The sequence below is a fragment of the Pangasianodon hypophthalmus genome, chromosome 16 (assembly GCF_027358585.1).
Source record: "Pangasianodon hypophthalmus isolate fPanHyp1 chromosome 16, fPanHyp1.pri, whole genome shotgun sequence".
In the NCBI taxonomy this organism is placed as follows: Eukaryota; Metazoa; Chordata; class Actinopteri; order Siluriformes; family Pangasiidae; genus Pangasianodon; species Pangasianodon hypophthalmus.
Genome location: NC_069725.1, coordinates 10401001 through 10426920, shown reverse-complemented (window position 1 = coordinate 10426920; position 25920 = coordinate 10401001). Strand labels below are relative to the sequence as shown.

The window sequence follows — 25920 nt, the reverse complement described above, 5'->3', positions numbered from 1 at the left end:
AGAAACAAAAAAGGAAAATGTGTGTAGCTAAAAAAGCTGGAATGTAATTCAATGTGTTCTGAGAATTTAAGCCATTAAACATATTCAACAAGATCTTTACCAAATACAATCCAATGTGATTTTATGAATGTTGATTTATTGGTTCTTAGCTCAGTGGTGCTCTTTTATTGCTTTTCATATTCTAAAATTACACAGTGTGTCTGAACGACACATTTGGCCATGACTGCAGCCTGACGTGTGAAGACTGTTCTAATGGTGGTGTGTGTAATGTGGAGAGCAATGGCTGTGTCTGCCCTGATGGCTGGGCCGGCATTATCTGCAACCAGAGTGAGTCTGCAGTGAAAGAAAATCCTTGTCTTTTAAGCACCAGCTGTCAGTGTATGACTGGTCTCATGTTTTTGGCCACTAGCCTGTCCTGAGGGCACTTTTGGCAGAAACTGCTCTTTTACATGCAAGTGTAGGAACGGAGCCACGTGTGATCCTGTGAAGGGATTTTGCCATTGCCCACCAGGGGTCAGTGGAGACATGTGCCAGAATGGTGAGTGTTGTATCAGATAGCATTCAGAATTTTTGATGCATCCCTATTTCATGGAAAATAGAACATTTTTGAATTTTTAATCTCTGGACATTTTCTAAATTAATGCCTTTATGTGTATCCTTTACTGTAATTCTTGCTTTTCAGCCAGCCCCATGGCTTAGCAGTAGCTATGGATATTAGAGTATGCAAAGCCTCATTATAACTCTGTGGTCTGTGGTTTTCAGGATGTCCTAAAGGTTTTTATGGCAAGTACTGCAATAAAAAGTGCAACTGTGCAAATAATGGACGATGCCATCAAACCTATGGTGCCTGTCTGTGTGAACCAGGCCTGTATGGGAGGTTCTGCCATCTCAGTATGTCACAGAAGTTTGAGCTCTGAAATTCCTTAAATTACTGTAAAGTTTGCTTTAGTGCCCTTTTGAAAGATTAATGCTTCTTGTATTTGTCCTATTGTTTCATGTTTAGGATGTCCTAGATGGTCATATGGACCTGGCTGTTCAGCTGAGTGCCAGTGTGTTCAACAAACCACTGTTGAATGTCACAGACGCTATGGAACCTGTGTGTGTAAACCTGGCTACCAGGGCAAGACCTGCAGCGAAGGTTAGCTGATTTGTTGCTGCTGGCAGCATAAAATACAAATACAAATACAAAATACAAAGGTGAAAAGATTATCTGTTTTCTCATCTTTGGTCGTCAGATTGTGATCGTGGGTACTATGGCCCAGGATGCAAGACAAAATGCCAGTGTCCACCAGGAGCTACCTGCCATCATATAACCGGAGAGTGTCAGCAACAGTGTCTAGCTGGATGGCATGGAAAGAACTGTGATCAAGGTGTGAAAGTTTAAGTTTAGGTATTTTACTACTGATACTGATATCTCATGTGCCTAAACACAGTAATCAAATCAAATCAAATAATGTATTTTGACAGTGTGTGATTTAATTATATATCTCATAGTGCTTCCTTGTGTCAGAGTTAGAGAACCTTTCATATTCTCTTTTTGGCCATATTACAATTGACAGTGAAGAAAAATAAAAGGCTATTTCTTTTTTCACTCTGCATTTTCTATCTCAATTTTGTGGTTTGGAAGTGTGGGTTAAAGATAAAAACTTGTGTTTGAAAGCAGTGGCCTAGATGCTATAAAAACCCTGTCTCAGACACTTCAACTCTAGGAAATTCTACCAATCTTGTGCATAACCCATCTCTGAATATGCATAACTTTCCCCACATAAATATTGATGCAACCTTTGGACTTAAGTCACCAACCCTGAATACGGTTCCTATGTTTGGATTGTTGTTCAGGTCAAATGTATCACTGCTCATCTTCTTATGAGAACTATAAATCTCCAATATACCATAACTGCAAAATAACAATAACAGCTGACAATATAGAAGAGACCAAAGCAAAAAATGATATTTATGTAGTTGTGTGTAATTCCTTAACATAACTGCTGTATGAATCTGTACTTCCTTGTTGAGGATAATCAGGAAAAGTAAATGCCCTTGCACAGCATGCTCCTATGGGAGATTTATAGGCACAAAAAACTAGTCCTTCTACTCTGCACTTAATTCTCCTTGGGCCAAACGACAGGCAGCTGGATATGGCAATATGCATAGAGGCTATTTTTCTTCACTGTAGCAGCTGTCTGTAAGAGTGGAAAATGGAAACTTGTAATGCTGTAGGCTTCAGTCTATAGAGAAAATCCCCAATCTACAACACTTTCAGCCCTAGGGTCAGCCAAGGTGGTCACGGAAATGTCCTTGATCTGGAAGTTGTTAAACAATTAGAGTGCTGCATCTGCCATCAATTAGGAATAACCGGCAGTAAGAGGAGGCACACCAGACTGCCTTCCCAATTCACCCATAGCCCCCAGAATGACAGCATCAAAGTGTATTAGCCCTTCTAAATATTTTTAATTTGAATATTTTATCTGGCTTCTGGTACTTTATCTGGCTTTTGATATTTTAGTTGCTTTGGATACCATGTGGGCTGCCTATTGCCAAAAGAAGGGACAGGGGCATTGAAGTTTGACCCAGACCGCTGGCTCATTGATTATGCTGTGTTATCTCCACTTATCGTTGTTCTCCATACTAACTACTGTTTTAAAAGCCTGGACGTAAGATTACCTACTGCAAATCACCCAGATCCTCTGTCCTACTGGAGTTGCTCCAGACCCTTGATCCTACTGAATTTGATGTGAGGCTCATTCCTACTTTGTTTAATACAGAGCCTCAGTCCTACTGAAGTGAACCCAGAGTGCTGCAGTTGATCTATATTTACAGTTTCCCATGCTTTTCCCCTTGGCAATCATTGCCCAGGGTCATACTCCTAAACATATTTAGACAGGTCCACAGTACAACTTCAGTTAACATAGCCAGTCAGTCCTATTAAGTGGCATGGTGATGCAGTGGATAGCATTGCTGCCTCACAGCTGCAGGATCCCTGGTTTGATCCTGAGCTAGGGTTACTGTCTGTGCAGAGTATTGCATGTTCTCCCTGTGTTAGTGTGGGTTTCCTCCAGGTTCTCTGGTTTCGTTCCTGCTGTCCAAAAACATGTGGGTAGGTGGGTTGTCTGTGCTCAGTTGCCCTCAGGTGGGAGTGGGTGTGTGAATGTGTGTATGTGTCCGGGGTGAATTCTCCCAACTTTGCTCTCTGGATCCACAGCCTCAGTCCCACTTTTTTCAACAGGTTAACCTGGATCCTCTATTGAATGGACTGAAGAACCATGCTGCTCTTAAATAAAAAAAAATTAGCCCAGTCTCAATCCAACTATTTCCTCCACTATCACCTCTGGCCTTGACTCTTTATGGCTGCCCTGATATACGGCCCTGAAGTTGTAACCTCACTATTAATAACTGTATCTGAGGTCTGCAGAGCCTCAACACACCTGTGTTTGTGACTGTTGAATTATTCTAAATAATGCCTTATTTCAAGGGCAGGGATTTAAACTATGGTGGTGACACTAGCAAGAAAAGCATACTGCCAAACTAGAAACAAAGTTCCTGTTTAAAATTAGCCCTGTGCATAACAACTGAAACTACAGGAAAGAAGAAAGACAGCATCAAAGTGTATTAGCTCTTCTCAAATTTCAGTGTATTTGGAAGGATAATCAGGTGTGTTTCTATTCCAAAGGCACTGTGTCAAATATAATGTGTGTTTATGTCTCTTTACCAGAATGTCCAAAAGGGAGATTTGGAGCTGGCTGCTCTGAGCACTGTGACTGTAATGGAGCAGTGTGTGATTCTGTTACGGGACGCTGCCACTGTCCAGCTGGCAAGATGGGAGAACACTGTGATAAAGGTAAGCAGCAATGAGCTACACTGAAGAAACATGTGCAGACCACAGCGTTGGCTCTGGACAACCAGATAGGATCTGACTTTGTAGCAGATCAGTCATATTGAATCTTTATAGCTTGATCAGTTGACCTGCACATTTCCAGAAACAACCCCATTCTGGTAATCCCATTTCACACTTTGACCTGTTTGTTGTCTAAGCTCTAGCCACATTTGGGAGTAAGTCTGCAGGACACAAGCATAGAGAGAGAGAGTATGTTTGGGCCTATGTGTCTGTTTTCAGATATTATTAAACTCTGGCCAAAGATTATAAAATGTACGTCTTCCCAAAGGCCTCTTTATTTTCTGAGCTCTTTCTCAGATGCCAGGCAAACACGCAGCTCATCATTCTTAATGAGACAGTTTAAATATGTGTTACTGAGTAGCAGCTCCCAGCTGAAATGTAGCAGCAACACTATGTATAGGATCAGACATTAAGACAATCAGGAGTGGAGGGTAGTAAATGAGGGGGTGTAGTGTGATGTAGTTTGAGAGAATAATGGAGTTTTAGAAATGTCAAGTTTAAACTGCAGGAGCTGCTTAGCTTGGCTCAGATCTCTGGCAGACTCACAGACCTTTGCTTATATAGTAGCATGCAGCATTAAAACCTGATCTGAGATCCGTTAATAAAAATTTAACCAAAATACGAAGCAATGGAAAGCAATTTGTCAGCCATGGAAAATGTACTTTAACTGAATTCCTCCTCCAATATGATAATCTCACTAGGTTAAATGGAGAATTTGCTTCAGGTCATGAACTACCTTGTTGTATGTCAAATGTGTTGTATTCCAGAGTGTGAGAAGGGCCGCTGGGGCCTGGCTTGTGCTGAATCATGTCCCGACTGTGAGAATGGAGGGGAGTGTGACAAGCAGAACGGAACCTGTGTGTGTCCGCCAGGCTACACTGGAAACCTCTGTCAGGCTGGTAGGAGTGGGCACAGCTGTAATTTATCTGACCCTGCTGGTCACCACTCCCAAGACGTGTATACTTTATCTTTACTACCTTTTTATGACACATCAACAGCTGTATGTTTGCACATCAATAATTTATTTTTACGACACTGTTTTTCACTTCATCCTTTGCAGTCTGCCCAAACGGCTGGTTTGGTCTTGGCTGCCAGTCTCAGTGCCCTTGTGAGAACAGCAACCACTGTGATCCTGTCTCAGGCTTCTGTGTGTGTAATGATGGCTGGACAGGAGCCAACTGTGAAAAGGGTAAAGTCCCTTTGCTGTTGCCTTCAGGTGTTACTCCAGACATCCATTCCAAGCAGAATGGAGATGAGATATGGTTAGGATAGGGAATAATTGCCTAATATTTTGTGTCAGTGTGTGAGCCTGGACACTGGGGAGCCAACTGTCTCAATGTGTGTAACTGTACGAGCAGTTTAGTGAACTGTGACCCAGTGACGGGGCAGTGCCACTGTGAGGCGGGTTACACCGGGACCCACTGTGAGCAAAGTACGTAGCTTCTTCTTGCTAAATGTACCATATAATAATATATGTGTGTCACACGAACAGTGCTTTTTTTTTTTAAAGAGTGCCCCACAGGTTATTTTGGGCCAGGCTGTCATCACAAATGCCAATGCGAGAATGGCGCAGAGTGTGAGAATGTGGGTGGAGCCTGCAACTGCCTTCCAGGCTGGATTGGGACATACTGTGAAAAATGTAAGAAAGGATAGACTTGTGGAAGTGTGAGGAAAAGATCTATAATGAACAGAACCAAAGGGATGCAATTATGAGTGTGTCTCTGCAGCCTGTCCTCAGGGATTCCATGGTCTGGAGTGTCAACAGAAGTGTGAATGCCTGAATGGTGGTCAGTGTCACCAAGTGACAGGAGTGTGTTTGTGTCCAGCTGGCTGGCTTGGCCCCCGCTGCACCTCCAGTGAGTCTAATACACAAGATGCATCTACAAAGTATTTCTCTTAGCACTCTGTACTCTAGAGTAAAGTGGTATTCCAGATGTTCAGTGTTTGCATGGGAACCAGTGGTGTTCTATGTTCAGGACATTCATTATTTAAGCATGTTAAGTAAGTGATGTCATACGGCATCCACTCAAACTATGCGTGTGATGTGGAAATTTGGTTGTCGTGTACAAGGACTTCTTGTAGCACTCTGATGATGACTGTTTGCTTGAACCTCTTTCTTTGTGCTATGTTACAGAATGCCAGGATGGCACCTTTGGCCCTGGCTGTAATCTGAGCTGTAATTGCTACAATAATGCCAGCTGTGATCATGTTAATGGGCAGTGTCAGTGTGAGCCAGGCTGGGCTGGGCCTACCTGTGAAGAAGGTAGAGTGTTTAACCTATAGCAGTACTTCAGAAGTACATTGTGCTATGATTAATGATTAAAACTTCAATGAAGAAACTGAATCTTACCTTTCACTTAACAAAATTGCTGAGTCAAAGATATTCTTTTTCTAATAATTCAATTTAGTCTCAAAAACATTACAAAATTATTGATATGTCATATATTACAATGGGGAAAAAACTAGAGTTTTTAACACATAATCTAGAGATGGTTGATAAACCTGCACAAATCAGTCAATGGATAGAAAAAAACATTTAGTATTGGCTGAATAGAGATTACTTTGCACTAAATATATTGTATGAGCTTCTGTTTTAGTCATGTGGTAGAAATTAGGTACAGTGTAATGATTCTTACACCTGTGCACGTGCTTGTGTATGCAAACAAGTGATATAAAGAGTGTTTTGTGATTTCTAGAGAACATTTATTCACATCACAAAGTTCCATGCTTTTATATGACAGGCTCTGCTAATGAACATGCTGACCTGGTGAAAGAGACGTTTCTTGCTGACATTATAAATCATGGCACCATTGTGGTTTAGAGTTTAATGGATGTTTGATTTTTCCCAGAATGCTTAGCTGGCTTTTATGGAGTGGACTGTCGCCAGCTATGCCTTTGCCAGAATGGTGGGTCATGTGACAAGGCCAGCGGACACTGCTTGTGTGCTAGTGGATGGACAGGGATAGAGTGTGAACTCGGTAAAAAGATCTGTTATAGTACTCACCAATTTATTTTATGCATTATTAATATTATTGTGATCAAGTACCTCTTCCATTTTTCTTTCTGCTTTCTTAACAGAGTGTGCTCCAGGTTTCTTTGGTGCTAATTGCCAGCATGCATGTGAATGTGAGAATGATGGTGTGTGTGACCGCCAGGATGGAAAGTGCGCATGTCCAGCAGGCTGGGTGGGCCAGAAGTGTGAGACGGGTAAGACATGGCCACACACATCATCTTAATGACTGCCTGAATGAAAAGTCAATGGAAAACCAATGTTTTGCTTTGTGCTGTTCATCCCGACTGCGTGTGTAGCTTGTGAAGCAGGGCATTTTGGTCCTGGCTGTCAGAAACTGTGCCAGTGTGAACATGGAGCTCCATGTGACCACATAACCGGGGTCTGTTTGTGCCCACCAGGCTGGAGAGGGCTCCGTTGTGAGAAAAGTCAGTTCACTTATGCTTCATTGCCATTTATTGACATTTTCATTGACAGAATGTATTGTTGCACTTTGCTGAATTTATTGTTGCTCCCTCTTGGCCTTCACTGGGTAGCATTTTCTTTTCACAGCATGTTTACCTGGATTTTATGGGCATAGATGTTCCCAACGATGTCTCTGTGCCCATGGAACTTCCTGTAATCATGTGACAGGGGAGTGTGGCTGCCCTCCTGGTTTCACTGGAATGAGCTGTGAACAAAGTAAGAACACACAACTTGCTACTTGGACAAATGAGCATTACAGAAACACCTGGCCTGCCTAAGTGAATTTGGCCATACTGGAACATGAGATTAATTAGGGCAGTTTACGTTAACAGCGTTTATTTTCTGGCTTAAAAAGTGAAAGTCAAAACATATGTTACTCAGGCCTTGCAGTCAAACTGCTTGATATTATGGAAGAATTTTCCTGTTATCCATATCAATATCATTTGTCAATCATTATCTATGCAACAGTATTGAAAAGTGATCTTAAATACCTCATGTATTCAAGCAAGTACTTAACTTTATAGCGTCACTTATACACTACACTGTACCATTTCTAGTACATTTAGAAGGGTGACTTTATGCCTATGATGCTACAATGATATTTTTGTGAGAATAAACTGGTGTGACCTTGTAGGTGGTGTTTTTTAAGATGAAGGCTAGTGTTTCAAGGCTAATGTTGTTTTTAAAAAATAAATTGACTGAACTCTCGCCACGGTTAAAACTAAGATAATGGGACAGTGACATAATTGGGGCGAGAGGCAGGTGTGTGATTAAAAGAAAAAAGAGAAAACTCCATCCGATGAGATCACTGTTTTAGAGTTATATAAATGCATGGGCCATGACTATGTAAATCAGATGCTCTATAGACCATCTTGGCTTTGTTGCTTGATTCAATAAAGTCTATTGATTTTTGGCATCCAGAAACATCCAGAATAAAAAGAATTGGAAGTTCTTTTTATTTTGAATTGAAGAAGTTTTTTGCCACGACAATATACGTAGGTAACATGACTTAATTTATGTGAGATCATATAAGGGCATATGGTCAGCGTCAAACAGGAAGTTGACCCTAAAAAGTTTGAGGTAGGAAAAATTACATATTCCATGGCTTTTTTTTCCATAAGGTTAAAAAATTGTCATGACTAATGAATTACACATATGATGCAGATGTACAGTATACACATGATGTACTACTGTAAAAAAAAAAAAATTAGTAAAAGTTATAACAATCATTTTCAAGATGATTCAGCATGGTTCTGGTTAACTGGGACAGTTATAAAATACAATAAGTTGAGTGAGGATATAATGGATGTGTGAATGTATGCATGAGACACCCACAACTAAGGTTAAATGATGCATTGATAGATCTGCATCAAATGGTGTTAAAATTTCAGGAAACATTGTTCAGTTTTGATAAAAGGGTGAGCTGTGTCTTTAGAATGTGATGTGAAAGTTTTTCCTTTACATGTAAATAGTCAACACCTTGAGCATTTCAGAAATGTATCATAGATTTTATTATAGCAAGAAAGCTTATACAATGTGGAAATTAAAAAAACTGTCCCAATATATTTAATTCACCCTATATTTCCAAAGAATCATATTTTCTGATTATTTTGGCAGAATGTCAGCCTGGTACATATGGACTAAACTGCAATCAGGTGTGCCAGTGTTCTGAGGCTAATCACCTGTGTCATCCTGTCACTGGATTGTGTTACTGTGCACCGGGCTACCGTGGTGACAAGTGTGATATAGGCAAGATTCTGTTAATCTTTACATTTTCTTCTAGAAAATCAGAAATATGTAGTATGTAAGTTTTGCAAGTGTCTGTGCTTGGCTATTTGTCACAGAATGTGAAGATGGACGTTATGGTCCAAACTGTGAGCGTGAATGTCAGTGTCTGAATAATGGTGTGTGCCAACCTACCACGGGCACTTGTGACTGCCCTCCAGGATACATCGGAGCCAACTGCAATATCAGTGAGTGACAAAGAGACAGAGACAAAATTATCACTGTTTATACAAAAACAAGGTGTTTTGACATTTCTCTCTTGTTTCAGTGACTTATCAGTGCTCTGATTAGCTGAAGTTAGCTCCATCACATCTGTCTCTAATACTCAAATGCTCTTGAAGATTTTGATTAAAATGACTCGTGCATTAGATTAGAGCTGAAAAAAAAAACCTGGCTGAGCAAGATTCAGCAGCTATGCTAGCATTTTCAGTCTTACTCCCTATTTCACACCTTGATAGCTGTAAAAACTTGGAATGAGTGAGTTTCCAGTAGCTTCTTTTCTTATGAACCTGGATGTTCTCATCATATATGGTGATATTTTCACATTAATTTTTGCTTAGAACACAAAATTTTCTTTATTCTTCTAACCAGCATAACCATAAGGTTAATGATCCATTTGCAGGAGGTGTCTCTTTATAAAATTCAGGCAGACGGGACAGACAAACATAGTATAACCAACCATAAAGTTGATCCAAAGGGATATGTCCGCTGTAATGGCAAAAGAATAATACAAGGCTGAGAACTCACACAAACACTGGTAATGGCAAGACTTTGCTGGGGGAATGTAATACTAAAACCAGGGAATAGACAGAAATGTAGAGCTAGTGCTATGGCAGTATTCTAGTGATCACCACCTCTGCTAGCAGGCAGGGGAAATGTCCTGGGCTTGTGTCACATGAAGACAGTATGTCAACAAAATAACACAACCAATAGCAAGTACATTATTAGAAACTAAACATCTATCATTTTTGTGATTGACAGAAATACTTTTCACTACTCTGTGAGCAAAAACCACTAAATGCAGTATTATCCACTGCAAGAGGTGATGTGTGCCTGCAAAATAAAATAAGCAGACCACCAACCAGTCTCTTTGTAACAGTAGTTTATCTGGGCTGTAATTTTCTTAAGGAAGAGGAGAGAAAAACCATTATTATTGCCAATATGGATGGAAATAAAATCACTGAGGAGCCAAGTAAAACATGGATAATCACCTCCCCATGTATAATAAATCCTATCCAAAAAGGGTTCTAGTGGAAAATATAATCAATGTTAAATTATAGGGGGTTGATTTATAGAATCTCTAGAAAATGAATTAATATTTGTATTTCCTTCTCATCAGCATGTCCAGCTGGCTGGTATGGACAGGACTGTGAGCAGGTAGCTCTGTGTGAAGAAGGAGCCAGGAGTGATCCTGTCACAGGCCGCTGTGTGTGCAAGATCAATCATCAAGGAGAAGAGTGTGGAAAAGGTCTCAGCTCTCACAACAGCATGTTCTTAATGCTAATGATAATAATAAGAGTTGGTGGTGCAACTATCGTGTCTATCTCTTTAAAGCTTAAGGTAAAGAATTTATTGATTTCGGTGTATGTGTTTCAGGTTGTGCACAGGGCTGGTTTGGAGAAGACTGCACTCAGCGCTGTAACTGCAGTAACGGTGCACTCTGTGATCCTGTAACAGGAAACTGCACCTGTGGCCTGGGCTGGACTGGGCAAAACTGTGATGCAGGTAAATTACACAAAAGAGGTTATAAATAGTTGCTGATAGTGTATAGTGTCTGCTTCTTGATGTCTAGGGTTGTTTTCAGGTTTTATGTAATAATTTTAAGTTTATGTACTTTTATAATCTTTTGTAAAGATTATAAGACTTATGTTTTATAAGACTTTTGTAATCAATTTTAAGTAATCAACTATAGTATTCAGTTTTCCCACTAAACAACATTCAGCATAAACAACACAAGCATTTAATAGTTTTCTGTTTTTGGAAACAAACTTCCGTATGTTGTTTGCCACTGAGCACAAATTATGAAATGCCCACTAACATTACTGCAATACACCCACTAGCTCTCAGTTAAATTAAATTGCCTATATTTGGTTAAATGACAGTTACTGGATGTATATGTGGAAAATTCAGTCCACTAGAAATATACTGCAAATTTTGTACTAAAAGAAACCAAATGAAAAAAAAAAATCACCATCTTGAGAGCTATAATTTGCGTCAAATTATCTACAACGGTCTTATAATACACTTGTGTGTGACATCTAGTGTAAGATTAAGCAGATTAAGCATAGTTAAGCAGAACTTCAATGTAGCTTGCCTTTTCCTCCTTTAAACCAAAATTAACCGAAATTATAAAAGAATAAATTAATTATGTAATTAACAGTCATTCAAGGGAATCCCAGTTTAATTATGCACTCTCGTGATCAAATAACTCATTAAATTCTCTCCACAGCTTTGCCAATCGTGGTCATGATTTACAGAGATCCCAAATAATGAGGACGAATAGCAGATAAATTGAGCATGCAGCTAGTGGGTGTATTGGAGGTCATTTATAGAAATGACATCTTCTGTAAAGTAGGGCTATAAATGTGAAGGAATGCTTAAATGACACTTTTTGAGAAAGATGTTACATAAAAATGTCTGCAGTTCAGATTAATACCTGCTTCATCTATGCTGCTGTGTATGTGTTTCTCAGAGTGTCCAAGAGGCAGGTATGGTGCTAACTGCCATCAGCGGTGTGATTGCAGGAACAATGCCACCTGTGACCGAGTGACAGGAGAGTGCCAGTGTGATCCAGGATTCTATGGTCATCTCTGCCAGCATGGTGAGAGCTAAAAAGTACAGAACGGCTGTGTACTTTCACACACATATAACTGTATCCCAGGATGTCCTGTATGACTGCAGTATTGTTTTTTTTATCTAAAGCTTGTCCTCCTGGATTCCATGGCCACCGCTGCCAACTAGCTTGCAACTGCCACGGCAAGGCCCAGTGTGATGCCAGGACGGGTCAGTGTCTCTGTTCATCAGGTTATCAAGGGGAGCGCTGTGAGAAAGGTGAGGAACAGTTTTTACAGGTTGAATCTCTGTAGAAGTCATGATCCCTCATTTTTCCTGCTATTCTTCTTTCAGAATGTGAACAAGGCAGTTTTGGGCCTGACTGTGCCCACAAATGTGACTGTGATGGAGACACACCATGCGACCCTGTGACCGGCAAGTGCCTGTGTGTTCCAGGAAAGATGGGGAGCCGGTGTGATACAAGTAGGTCTAAGATCTTTTCATTCAATGACTAAATACCAAATTAGTAATCCACTGAAATTAACATTCTTGGCTAAAATACACCAGGCCAAAATCAAAAACAAAAACCTTTTTTGTGAGCTGAAACTACATTGTACATTTCTGGTAGACATGTATCTGAAAAACTGTGTCTGTTAGTCACTGTGTAACAAGGCTATTTTGCCAATTTTTTTTTTTTTTTCATTTTTCTGTTACAAATCACATGTAACACATTGTTATGGTATTAAACATGTTTTCTTTTTTATGCTAAGCCTGTACACTGAATCACTATGGACCAAAATGTTCAGAAAGCTGCAAGTGTGGAAATGGAGCTCAGTGCAATCCAAGGAATGGACAATGCACATGTCTGAATGGCTGGATAGGACCAAACTGCCTAGAAGGTACATTTATCATTGCTTATTTTGCTATCATTCCTAAAAATTCACCACAGGTAAGGTACTGTCTCCCTTCTCCACAGGCAGCATCCTTACAACCAGTCATCAGCACTACAGAGGAAAGAGGAAGAATGAGCCACAACACAGTGCTCCAGTATGACAACTGCAAAACATGTCCTGGACCTTAATGTTAACTAAACAAGTGCACTATGAATCTGTCTCCAGAACAGAAATTGGAACTATTTGCATACCTGAGCAAACTTGATATTAAGAATGGAATTTTAAAAAATATTTGCTTAGATGAAAGATGCACATGAAACTTTGTTAAGGACCCACTGAGAAGGAGAAACAAAAGATGATGGACAAAACTGACTGAACAGAACAAAATGGCTAATGAACCATCACTGTCTGAAACTTCATTCCAAAGTTGTATAAAATATGTATGAATGAGTTTATATACACTATTTGTATAATTATGAAAATGATTTGTAATATCATTTGTATTTACATTGATATTGTCACCAGAACATTTCTGGAGATTTGAATGTTTTTTCCTTTAATAATTTTTTCCTCATTTACACAGTACTGTGCAATGTAAATAAATATAGGGAAGTGAGATGCAATTAGACCTTGCAGTTATGCAATTTTCACGTCAAAACAAGCATAAACAGTTCTTTTATATATATATATATATAATATGTACATAAACATTCAAAAAAATAATATTGCACAATAGTGGTATATATTTTTCTGTATACGTAAAAGTGCGTATAATAACTGTAAACAACACTCCAATTCAATTTTGACTATAGTAAGTACTCTCTTGATTACATTTAAAAATAATATTTTGTCAAAGAATGTCTTTTTTTTTTTTTTTTTCTTTTTACACATCTGTTCAGTATAATAATTGTAAAATTTGCTCTGGATCTATAACCTAAAAACGCCTTACATGAAAAGTAAACCACACTAAATAAAGCACTTCCATTCCTAGTGAAATTCTTGTAAACCTTGACTGCTTTTAAACCTTAGAACCTATCATGAAAATTCATGTCTTCCCAAATGAGACAGAATCTACTCTTACCATTTCTAAAATATCTCTACTGAAATCACAACTGTTTGATGTACATAGAAAAATGCATAAATTTCAAGAGACACAAAGTACACGCAAAGAAAATGGTAAACATCTGTTAGTATTTACATATCACATATTGGCAAAAAGTGTCAGGACTTCCTGAAAAATAAATATACGTAAATTAGTATCATTCAGTAATCCATCCATCCATCAATCCATCCATCCCTGTTGTGCCTTTAACTCACAAGGATCATTACACAATGAGATAAAAAAAAAAAGGACAACAGTGCATTTTTAATATGATTTATTTTCATTAATTCTAAGCTGTACATATTTTCTGTCAAGCACAATGTAAGAAATGATACCCGAGGCAAAATAAATTACATGTTAATACCAGTACAGTACATAGAGGTCAGACTGAGGAATCGAGTCATCCCATCATTTAACCAAAATGAAACAAAAAAAGAGGTGACAACTTTGTGCATGTAATGTCAATGGCACTTAAGTTGAGCTAAAAAAATTCATCGTTGAAGAAAAACCTTGAGTAAATCTAAAAAGCTGTTTTAGATTTTAATGACATGCATCAAGAGCTTAAACAATCATCAGCACTTCGCAGCACACATATGGCTCCAACCCCTAATAATCAGATGTTAATGGCCTACTGTGAAAGCGCAAATAAAGTAAATACTCTTTCACAGACCATTATGTGTTGCCATGAGCTTTAATGCCAATTACAGTAATACTGATGTCCCGACTGGACGAATAGCAATGTGATACAAATTACACTAAGGCAAGCACATATGATTGCCTTTGACATTAACATTTTACAGTAACCATTATCAGCATATGTAGCAGACAGAGGCAACTGCGTCCAAATCAATGTTGTTCAGCTATTAGCTCTGCCTAAAGTGATCCTAAAAAGCTTAAACAAGCACACTCACTAAAAGTTTGGGATAGTAAAATGGATTAAGGTTTTATTAATGTATTTAGGAAAGGGAGAGGTTTATAGCCTTTAGCCAGTTAATTTGGGCTTCACTGTAATCTATTAGCAGTCAAATATAAAATAGAAACTGATCCTTCACAGTGAGGCTCTAATGAGCTCTAATTCACTTTTCAGTTTTATACAAGATGTGCATAATGGCCTATGATGCAAATAGTATAATATTAAAGTGATAACAAATGAGTAAATGTAATTTTGCAAGACTTAATTCGGACTGTACACATACATACACATACATGGGTCTGTTTTCATGCTTGTTTGGTGAGTGGTTTTGGTGGTGCTGTAGGTTTATGGCTTTGTTAAAGAGCATCACTGCTCAGCAGAGGGAGCCACTGGCCATACAAATAACAAAAGAAATATATCACTGCCTGCTCACCCAGAAAAAACAGGCAACTCCAATATGTAAACACTGGTTTTTGGAGTAAAAATCAACTAGAACCTCTTTAAAACAATTAAAAAAAAAAAAGTGCTTCAACCTTACCTTTCAACATGAAAAGACAAGCATAAACAGTACCAGTCCCAAAAAGCCCATTCCATAAACACAGTAGAAAGGTTTGTTATAAATGTATGTTTGATATATGTATTTATATGCATGTAATAGGATATGTTTAATGAGAAAATAAAAACAACATGATTTAAAATTTTGAGCATTAAGGCAAATCAAACAATGAATGGATATAAGATTAATTACTTAATATTACACTCTATATTACACCTAATATTCATAGAAGAGTATTTTTATATTATGGTCCTGCTAAATAAACATCCCTGTTTGGATGTATTTCTGTTTCCAATATGTAAGAATAAGAGTAAAATCGAGGAGAATACATACATAATAAGAATTCTTTGGTGTTCCTTCAGTGACCTCTGAGAAATGTGAATGTAGTAATATTTAAGATGTTCACTTGCTTCCTAACTACACAGAATGCAGTTACTGTCCAATCTTTTTGCTGTTTCCACATACAGAGAAAGCTACTTGTCAAGCTAGTTAAGAAATAAATTGTGGTAGTTATTTGCTAATCTTAACTCTTTATTTCAAACCGACAAATTTGAAAACTGTTCTACTCCCATGATCAGATGTTTAGGAATCTCTAATGGATGGAAAAAGTATGTGGCATTACTACAGATGTTAAGGTTAAACTTTAGTCTATACTTTAGTCTAAGAGAAAAGTATCCAATCTCTACCTCCATTCAGAGACACTGAAGAACAAAAGGTGAAAGGCATGAAATTTCTACTTAACTGATCTTCACAAATGCACTGTTTAATTCCCCTATGAAGTTGTTAGTGGCTGAAATACACAACCAGTGCTCTTAGAAATGATATGCTAACTATGTTCCAAAAGCATTTTTAAAATGGTTATATTTCCAAGATAAAGGACAAAAAGCATGTGTCTAGCCCTGTGAATCACATGCAGTTATAGAACACGTACAGATGTTCTCTGGAACCCTATGTGTTTACTAGAAGATTCCTAAAAGGGAAAAAGCAAGTGAGTCAACGAGCGTGCATGTTTTAGAGGCGCCTCTGTGGGTTAAAGGAGTATTCTGTTTGTCCAGCTGATTTGGTCTATGATTCTTCCTCCATTTGCCATTCTGAAGACATTTAATTCCTCCTAGCTGAATCAGTAGACTCTACTGAGTGTGAGTTGGTATCTCCAGCACAAACTGCAACTGTGCCAGGTCCGGTCCCGTGAGCCAAAGTCTCATTCAGTTAAAGCTCAAGCAGATGTAGGAGCAAAAGGACAGCGAGCAGAGAAAGGCTCCCTTTAGGACCTGTAGTCTTTTTTACTGTATGGCTTGTTTCCTAGAATACTGTCCACCTCATGAATGATAGAGGATGACAACTTTGATAGAACCTGTGTGACAAATGATAGATAATAGATTCTCCAGATTTAACACTGCCACCTTTTAATTGCTGTGACCACACCAGGAAATAATAATCTGAAAAAAAATTACACCAAAACTCTGCTCCTGGGGCTGAATGCTACACGAAAATCAGAAGGTTTCAGATCATCAAACCATAAACGATGACTAAATAATAATTTACATACCCTTTGGACATATAAAGAATAACAAGATTTAAAGTTACAGCAACACAAGTGTGTGTTACACTGTCAATAATACATTGTCAAAAATATAGTGTTCTAATAGTATAAGCATTTAGCACTCTTTAGTATCAAAGAATAAAGTAATTTATACGAGCTATAAAATGGACTTTAATTAAAACATATAGTTTCAAACATTTCCACTGCTTATTCTGTTCACTTTAGTTACATCACATTATTGTGCATGACAGTCTCTGAGAACTCACAACATGAAAATCCCAAAATAAACTGAACATATACTCATATGCAATCACTTCATTTGCATTAATCAGACATGCTTCTAATGGGATTTGTGGCTCATCAATAGCTTGGCACATGGTAATTAGAACACCAGCTAATTACAAATAGCACATGTGCTTCTCTTTTTTTTTTTTTTTTTTTTTTTTTTAAATAGACGATTGAATATTCACCTGGATGGCTCCTATGTTCTCCATGAGTTGGTCGGTACTGGATGCGCCTAGCAGCACAGAGCTCACTCCCTCGTTCCGTAGACACCACGCTGTGGAGAGACACAATGACACAGCACAACACAAGACAGCAGAGCAAAGGGAGACCTAATTAGATGTTTTTAATTGGTTTCCTAATCCAAACATTGCTAATTTAGTCCCTGGGATCCCCAGTCAGTCTACAGTTTTATTCTCTTCCAGATCAAAACATACTTGAGTGAGATTACAAAGGTTGTAGAATACTGATTATTTGGCATGTCATGAACTAGAACTTACGAAAATAGTGAACCTCCTGAATCATTCTGTCATGTACACAACAAGCATAAACCAACAAATTTATGTTTTGGGTATTAAGCAGGTAAATATGTGGTACACAAAGTACTGGATATAGCTCTTATGAGTAAAAGATGGTAAGTACCAAGACAGTTTGAGTAAAGTACACTGAAATGCAGGATAAGTCTAGCAATAGCAAGCTAAATTTCACTGCAATGCCTTAAGGTATTAAGAAGAAAAGGACAAATAAATAAATAAATAAATAAAACGTCCAAATCAGAAAAATATTTGATGTATCAAAGTAGTAAAGAAAAACAGACACTAAATTTCTTAATTGTAAAATGTAGTACACTTTTTTTTCACAGAATGTTATTTTTATATCTGTTTTACCAAACTTACTAATAAACTTTTCTTTCTTTCTTTCTTTTATTTTTAAGCTTACACTAATTACAGTGTACTGACAATGCTAAACCAACTCATAAAAATTAATTTACACAAATTGATTGCTTGCTGAAGGACATGTTAAAGACACAATAAAACCATAATAAAAATAATCACTTACAGCCCAGGTTCAGCAATGTGGTAATAGATGGCTGCTTAACACATAAGCTTCTGCAGCTATATATAACAACAATTACAGCGAAAGCTAATCTAATTTCAACTGTATTTCCATTAACATAACTATTGCAAAAATATACTAGTTATGCACTTACCAACTGAAAATGGATAAGTAGATGATAATGGGTTTAAAGTTTATAAGGTTTTAAGTCAAACTAAAATAAAGACTCTGTATTTCCAATTTATTTTAGGCTGGATAACTTGCTCGGTTCCAATTTACAGTTCAACTTTACTTACACAATTTACTTCCCTGCTTAAGCATGTTATTATAGTAAAATACAGTGTGAGTATAATGCTACTTACCACCTTGTTAATTACCATCTTTTTAAGCCAAAATTATTAACAGGTAAAAAAGAATCCTCAGACTATTTTCAGAATAATAAAATCAACCTAAATGATATATTTTGTATGTATTCACATTGTAAAGTGTCAGGTATGCATCTGTGCTTTTTATAGACTTGCAGAGGGAATGAATAATGATGGTGTGCTAAGTGATAACAGACCAGATGCTACATCCAAAAACACCTACTACCATACTAAAAATGTTAATATAGTATGGCATCTAATGTTACCATGGTAACATCATTCATATCATCTCAGAGACAGCAGTAAGCTATATTTATGTTTGTGTGAGCATCAAAAAAAAACATCATGTTTCTTTCTTGTCTCCTTCTGTGGAGGAGACAGCTGATATTACAGAAAAAGACAGATAAGTGGGTGGGTTTGGTCTATGTGAGATAAATGCTAGGGTGCACACGTCATCTCTGACTGGGCAGATACATTAAAACCATACAAATAAACAGATTTTAAACCATTTTCAAAAGTACACTTAAAAGCTCACAGTTTTTTTGCACAACCTTTAGCAAACTTGCTAAAGTGTGAAAGGAGTATTATAAATAGTATTTTCATAGGCCACATGGTGCACAGTGTGTAGAGAGACATGATTCATAGCCACAGGAACTGCTATGATAAATAGATTTATACCTCAGCGTTGTGCAATTCTCAAATCTTCTGGTCAGAAGTTGTTAATGGTCTGCTGATTTTCAGTTGAAGGCCAAAGGAGCTGATAAAGATCCCCACCTGTGCATTCCGATTCACTTTTACAAATGACATGTTGAGACCAAAACCAATTATTTACATTTTATAATAAGGTTTCCTTGTGCACAATAGTGATTATCATCGTTGTTTGCTAATTTTATTGTTAGTACTTATACTACTTACTATAGCCTATTTGCTTTATTGCCACAGATATAGATTTTCATTATTTAAATGCAAATCATCCCTTTTTTTCAGGTTGTTTAAATATTAGGTTCAAATTTACATGCACTGCGCCCAGATGTGAGTATGATCATACAGATATGCCAAAGATGAAATTGAGGAATAATGAAAGTGCAATTCGCACACACTTATTTTATCATAACTGACTGTATGCAACTTTGATGAATAAGGGCCATTCAATTTCATTCCAGTCAATGAGCAATTTATGTGACATATATGATGCCAAACAGTAAAACTAAATAGAGGATCATTTTTGGAAGAAACACTTGTTCCATTTCATTCTGGATTAAAGACTGCTCCACACTTAATATACATATATAAAAAAAATCTAAATAGGTACTGCCACTAAAACAACATCACCTAGTACCACAGACTCTTAACACACTGCATATAGAGGCATCAGTACTATACCCTAAACAGCAAAGGCTTTACCACATACCAACAGTTCCCTAATGCAAAACCAGGTAAGACCAAATCCAACACCAACATACGTCCAGTATACATAAAACAAGAACCACTATAAGACACATAAAAGTGATATGAAGACAGTGTGCCCTGAGCTCCAGGCAGGCAGACAGACAGACAGACAGACAGAGAGAGAGCAGCAGAGCCCAGGCTGCATTACCGATGGCCAGCTGGGGCAGCGTGCAGCCGAGCCGCTCTGCGATGGCCTGCAGCTCTTTCAGCTTCGCCTGCTGACGCCGGCCTTCCTCACTCAGGATCTTGTCCTTCAACCACTGGTAGCCCTGTTCCAAACACACAGCACACCTGCTCAGAGAGGCTGTGTCTGACCAGAAACTTAATGGGATTGCCCCAGAAGGGCTGAGTCAAGATCTGGAAGCTGGGAGTAATCAAGCTACTCTTTTACCAAAATTATTTTTGAGATGCTAATAAATAATGCTTAGAATGTAATTAAAATCAGTGCTTGAATATGAGACTGTGTTAATTTTAAATCTAAATGGAGCCACTAAGAAACAGTCAATCACAAACATTCTCTTGAAGATGTTCTGAGGATATTTTCTGGTTTTACTGATGCCACACATGTGTTGCGTTTCTGTTGCAGGTATAAATAACTAGTGTGTTATCCACATGACAGGTGCATTAGATCAAATTCCATCTACTATTTAGAAAGTGGATTCACTATAATGAAAGCGATGAAAAGATACAGTATAGCACTGTATAGGCCTATAGGCAAGGATTAGGGCTAATATGGTAATGTATCATCAATAAATTTATGAAGAATGTCAGAAGTAGTTAAAAAAAAAATTAAAATAAGCATTAATAAGTTACTATGTTATGTCTTCAACCGATAAACACACCCAAGTTCTGGAAGACAACGGGAAAAACAGGCATTAGTAAGGAGACATTGGAATAACCATAGAGTGAAACACAGTGAGAAAATGTGGGACTGGGACAGTTGCTAATTTCCCACAAGGTTGAGAGAGAGATTACCTTCAGAGAGGCACGTGAGGAAGGGGGCACACCACTATCATACTTCCCTGAGATTATCCCGCAAGCCAGAGGGGACCATGTCATGGCACCCACACCTGTGGAGAAACATATGGACATTATTGTTCAACTGATCTGACCTTGTGTGTGTCTCTCTCTCTCTCTCACTCTCACACACACACACACACACACACACACACACACACACACACACACACACACACACCCCTCACCTATCTTGTGGAAGAGCTCAGGCAGCTGAACCTCTACTTTCTCCCTCTGGAACATGTGGTACTCAGCCTGCTCACATATTGGTGGGATCAAGTTAAACTGCCGTGCCACTGAGTATGCTTCCTGAGAAACACACACACACTACCCTTGTGAGGACCTTCGGTTGACATAATACTTAATGCAGCTAATTAATTAGCTTAATTTAATTGAAAGTTATTTTAATATAAGATATTACGAAGCAGTTTTCCTCATGGTGACTTGCCAAATGTCCCTACAAGGTCAAGACAGTCAGATATTCCTATCCTTGTCGGGACATTTGGTAGAAAGCTTCTTATATGTTTGTATGCATCTTCCATCCTGCATGGCTACTAATATGAAAGGACTTTTAAAAATACATTCAAGAAACTAGTAAATAATATGAATTGTAATATTAATTAATATTGATATTGGTAATACATTAGTTTGCTTCACTACACACTCACCATGATCTCCATTGAACTCCAGCGAGACGTGCCCCAGTACATGGCCATTCCTTGGTTAATCACGTGGGTCATTGCTCGCACTGTCTCTGCCAATCACAATATGTACAATGACACCCGGTCAACACACAAACAACATTGGAGAGATGAATGAACTAAGGCCAGTACTGCTGGAAAGGAGAGGCGCAAAGCATGAGCAAGCAAAGGTTGAGGGGAAAAACAAATCTTTTACCCTACTATAGACAATATAAAGAGAATAAAATTGTATTTTAATCTGGCATTTCGTTAGTTACATATACAAAATGTCAATATGAAATGTGATTTTCAAATCACAAGAGCTGTGATTTTAATTATAGCCTATATAATTAATAAATAATAAATAAATCATCTTAAGTTTTAAGAGGGAAAATTCAACCCAATAACAACACCAACATGAACTGCCTATAGATATATTTAATATATAACACCACATATGCATTGAATGTGACATTACAACCTATTATCAAACCAGCTTCAACAAGCAATGTGTGCTTGTCATGAATTTTGCTGGATTTCTGGCTGAGTGCAAATCTGCCTCAGGTTTGACTGATTGTCAGTACTGTCAACCCAGCCACTTCAAATAATGCAGTACCTGGTCATCTATTTAAGTAACTTGTAGTAATTTCAACGCTACTGTGCCTTCCTGAGCCAATTGTCTTTAAAAAATGGAGCCATTCCAGTATTTTATGTTGCTTGAGTTACAGGATTTTCAGCTTACAATCAGAATTTTGAGTTACAATCCAGCTGAATTTGCTCTCTTCAATCAGTGATGACAAGGGAACTGTTCCTGCTCTGCCCAGCCTTTCATAGCTATGATGCCTATTCTGGGAAGCTAAAGGGATATGTATTTTACACACATGGCAAGTAACTCCTTTCAGAGAAGACCAAGGTCTTTATCATGCTCTCGGCATTCAATAGGAGAGCTTGTGAATGGATTTAGACTCTTGAAAAATGCTGAGAGTCTGACTGAGTCAGAAGAACTGAATGCTGAAACAGCACCAAAAACAGTAGTTATAAAGGAGACGTCAGTCCATGGATAACTGGCATTGGACTGTTGCTTATCTGCTGCATTGGACTCAATTATTGACTGCCAACAGAAGGAGCAGGTTAGTAGCCTGGTAAGTAGTAACTGCCAGTAACTGCCCAGATGCTCATGGGTCTCAGTTTATGGCCTTGGCTGTTTCTACTGTCTCACAGGCCTCTTAAAAGCCTATTTCTTCAAGGCCCATGCGAATCCTGATCTGCCGATGACATCCAAGAACCCTGCTCCACAGATTGTGGTCCCTAAGCAACACACGTTCCAAGACCCCATCTCTGAGGTGAGTAAGATTTGTAAGTGGTGTCACTGCAAATGCCATAGATGTGATCATACATCACCTTCCCTAGCGCTTTTCCTATGCACTGTTCCTTTTCCTATGTTTCTCCCATGACTTCTTCCTTTCCCTGTGTTCTCAGATCGTACAACAGTGTTCCCATATCAGATCCTGGTATGGAGCTAGCTGTGTATCAAGCCCTAATTACTCCCTACCTCAGGCCTGTCCCAGGTTCTAGGCTCGTGTTAGTCTCTGTGTCAAGTCCGACTCTAGACTCATGACCATGCCTTGCTTTTAGTTTCAAGCTTCTGTTTAATTCTACTAATCCAGTAAGTTTTCCAGTAATCCAGGTTCACCATTTGTTTGTCTTCTGGTTGTGTGCCTAAAGAGCCCAGCATTTGGATGGCTGTTTGGGGGATTCTGTATTGTCCATCTAAGTCCATAAAGGCTTCCAACAATCTGCACAAACATTTTGACCTTTTGGGCTTTCCAATTTCTTTATTTGCTCAGCTGTTTCCAGCTGTTTCTATCGTTCCTATATCTTGCTTATTCCTATTCTGCCCCCTTGTGAAGTTTTGGTTGTCCTTTTGTGCTACAGTCAAGGTCCTTGTTTTTCACCTTACTTTTAATAGTTTGTGGTTTATAATATGGAGTGTATTTTAATTTACCTGCATGTGCCTGTATTTTGACCAGTGCAATAGATATGAACATTAATTCTGGCTTTAAAAAAAACCTTAATAAAACTTTATTTTATTACTTTGTTTTATTAAACTCTGCACATGTTACATATTCTCAGTCTTCCAATTTACAGTTCAGGGAAATGCTCTCAGTACAAATGAGCATCTTTACATTTTCAGTGGAAAATGATATGCCTAACTGTTCAGCTATGAAAAACAAAAACAAACAAAAAAAACAATGCTAATTCACAAACCTTAAACACTGAAATAATCACCAGAATTCATACAGTATAGCCTATATTTTAAATCTTTTTTAATCATTTGTAAGATTTGTGAACAAGTGCAAAAAATACTCATTCAGACATGCAAAGAGTAAAAGGCATAGTTACTAAAATAGTGTATATAAGGAATATAAACAAACAAGCATGCACGAAAATCACCCTCAGCATCACACTAAGCAGTCATCTTGCAAAAATATTGCGGCGTGTTAACCAAAGCTGACTCAAGAAATGAAAGGAGATGCACGAGGTAATAGGCACATAATGGTTCTGGGATGTGCAGGTTCTTATGTATTTTAACACAGAGACACAGGCAAACAGAAAGCTTTCTATTATCCTGTCTAAATATCAATTTAGCATCTACGTATATTGAAAGATGCCAATTAAGTATAATTTCCACTGTAAAACAATGTACATGTGAAACTGAACTTTAATGACAAACTTTAGGATAAATGGTTGCTGGTTAAAATATTCCAACCAAAATCAAATTAAAATGCATGGGTGGGGAAAAAATGAACCAAGACTCAGATGCAATGACCTTTTCCAAATCCAATTTGCAAGATGTATAGAATAATCAAATAAATCAATCATTCTAAGGCATATTGGTTTCTAGAGGTTATTCTAAAAAACAATAGCATTTTATGGACATGGTTAGATCCTCACACCAGGAAAAACAGGGTGAAAAGTCACAATTCATTACCATAAAATGCTTTTGGATACAAGAGATCAGGACTCTGACTGAGGCTACAGTGTACCTTCTATGATGAATGTTCTTGTTTTTGAGGTGTTAAATGGATTTCCTGGTGAAAAAAAAACAAGCAAAATATTGTGAAAGAATTTGACAAACTGATGAATGTAATGAACCTCAGAGGATTCCTGGAAGGGACCAGCTCCTGCTCACCATGGTCGTTCAGTCATTTCTAAAGAACCTACCCTAGCAGCTTCTGCTATAAACCATTCTATGTTTCTTACAGAGCCATACACCAAGCCGGGCATTATCAGAGATTTAAGTAAACGTGCAGCTCCCATGCTACAGTGTTACTAATCGTTTTAGACCGAAAATGAAGTAGTCAGTTATTAATATGGATCTACGTTAGAAAGTAAATTAGTATATTCTGAAAGTTTGCTATGGGAGCCATTCAAGAGCACAGTGAACATGCTATAGTTGAACAAAACCACTTGACATGCCAAAACCACTTGACATGCCAAAAGCACATGATTATGAGGTTCTAAGGTTATAAACACTATTATGAGCTGTATTCAGAGTTGTTGACTGAAGTTTGCAACTTATTAAGTTCTTCACATTCAAAGTCAATTTAAGCAGGTATTCAAGTAAATTTTTGGTGCAGTCCATTAAGATTATTAATATTACCCATGTGCAGTTCATGCCTCCAAGGCTGCCATATTTTTCTTGTATAGAACATCTGAGACAGAGTTTTTTAATTGTGTCTATACCACTGCTTTAATAAACAAGTACTTTTCATTTCAGGATAAAAAAATCCGGTGGAAAAAAATGTAGACTGATGAAGCAGATTACTTACGTTTACATTTATGGCATTTGGCAGACGCCCTTATCCAGAGTGACTTACAAAAGTGCTTTGAAGTCTCTATCAATAAATACATTCTGATACTAGTTCGCTAGGTCACAATACCATCAGTCCAAAAACTCTGTTGGGGAGGTAATATAGTAACAAGCACTTAGACAATACAGAGGTTTTTTTTTAAAGTGCTAATTTAAGTACTTTAGGAAGAGTTAAGTCTTTAGATGTCATTTGAATACTGCCAGTGACTCAGCTGTTTGGACATCTAAGGGAAGTTCATTCCACCACCTAGATGCAAGAACAG

The 25920-nt window shown here is 37.9% G+C and overlaps 2 protein-coding genes across 12 annotated transcripts in view; one reads left to right on the top strand and one right to left on the bottom strand.

Moving 5' to 3' along the window:
• megf6a (multiple EGF-like-domains 6a) overlaps nucleotides 1-13816 on the top strand; it is a 29870-nt gene extending 16054 nt beyond the window's left edge. The window contains exons 10-34 of one of the 2 annotated variants that reach the window (XM_026921174.3): nucleotides 196-327; nucleotides 410-538; nucleotides 763-891; nucleotides 1004-1138; nucleotides 1236-1370; nucleotides 3713-3838; nucleotides 4663-4794; nucleotides 4956-5084; nucleotides 5196-5327; nucleotides 5406-5534; nucleotides 5623-5751; nucleotides 6030-6158; nucleotides 6745-6873; nucleotides 6974-7102; nucleotides 7205-7333; nucleotides 7458-7586; nucleotides 8988-9119; nucleotides 9215-9343; nucleotides 10495-10623; nucleotides 10752-10880; nucleotides 11848-11976; nucleotides 12078-12206; nucleotides 12282-12410; nucleotides 12698-12826; nucleotides 12904-13816. In XM_026921174.3, the coding sequence (XP_026776975.3) occupies nucleotides 196-327; nucleotides 410-538; nucleotides 763-891; nucleotides 1004-1138; nucleotides 1236-1370; nucleotides 3713-3838; nucleotides 4663-4794; nucleotides 4956-5084; nucleotides 5196-5327; nucleotides 5406-5534; nucleotides 5623-5751; nucleotides 6030-6158; nucleotides 6745-6873; nucleotides 6974-7102; nucleotides 7205-7333; nucleotides 7458-7586; nucleotides 8988-9119; nucleotides 9215-9343; nucleotides 10495-10623; nucleotides 10752-10880; nucleotides 11848-11976; nucleotides 12078-12206; nucleotides 12282-12410; nucleotides 12698-12826; nucleotides 12904-12980 (3194 nt within the window). In that variant the 3' untranslated portion in view covers nucleotides 12981-13816. The remainder of the gene's footprint in view (nucleotides 1-195; nucleotides 328-409; nucleotides 539-762; nucleotides 892-1003; nucleotides 1139-1235; nucleotides 1371-3712; nucleotides 3839-4662; nucleotides 4795-4955; nucleotides 5085-5195; nucleotides 5328-5405; nucleotides 5535-5622; nucleotides 5752-6029; nucleotides 6159-6744; nucleotides 6874-6973; nucleotides 7103-7204; nucleotides 7334-7457; nucleotides 7587-8987; nucleotides 9120-9214; nucleotides 9344-10494; nucleotides 10624-10751; nucleotides 10881-11847; nucleotides 11977-12077; nucleotides 12207-12281; nucleotides 12411-12697; nucleotides 12827-12903) is intronic. The other variant, XM_026921175.3, reaches the window with a different exon arrangement.
• A 363-nt stretch (nucleotides 13817-14179) lies between these two features.
• Nucleotides 14180-25920, bottom strand: part of kcnab2b (potassium voltage-gated channel subfamily A regulatory beta subunit 2b) — a 71775-nt gene continuing 60034 nt past the window's right edge. For 5 of the 10 annotated variants that reach the window (XM_034312043.2, XM_034312042.2, XM_034312041.2 and 2 more), the window contains 7 exons: nucleotides 24831-24875; nucleotides 21772-21857; nucleotides 21292-21412; nucleotides 21062-21156; nucleotides 20235-20355; nucleotides 17405-17493; nucleotides 14180-16745 (listed from right to left, as the gene is read on the bottom strand). In XM_034312043.2, coding sequence (XP_034167934.1) covers nucleotides 16656-16745; nucleotides 17405-17493; nucleotides 20235-20355; nucleotides 21062-21156; nucleotides 21292-21412; nucleotides 21772-21857; nucleotides 24831-24875 — 647 coding nt within the window. In that variant the 3' untranslated portion in view covers nucleotides 14180-16655. Of the gene's footprint in view, nucleotides 16746-17404; nucleotides 17494-19315; nucleotides 20936-21061; nucleotides 21157-21291; nucleotides 21413-21771; nucleotides 21858-24830; nucleotides 24876-25920 lie in introns of those variants that run through there. The other 5 variants (XM_034312044.2, XM_026921176.3, XM_026921178.3 and 2 more) reach the window with 3 other exon arrangements.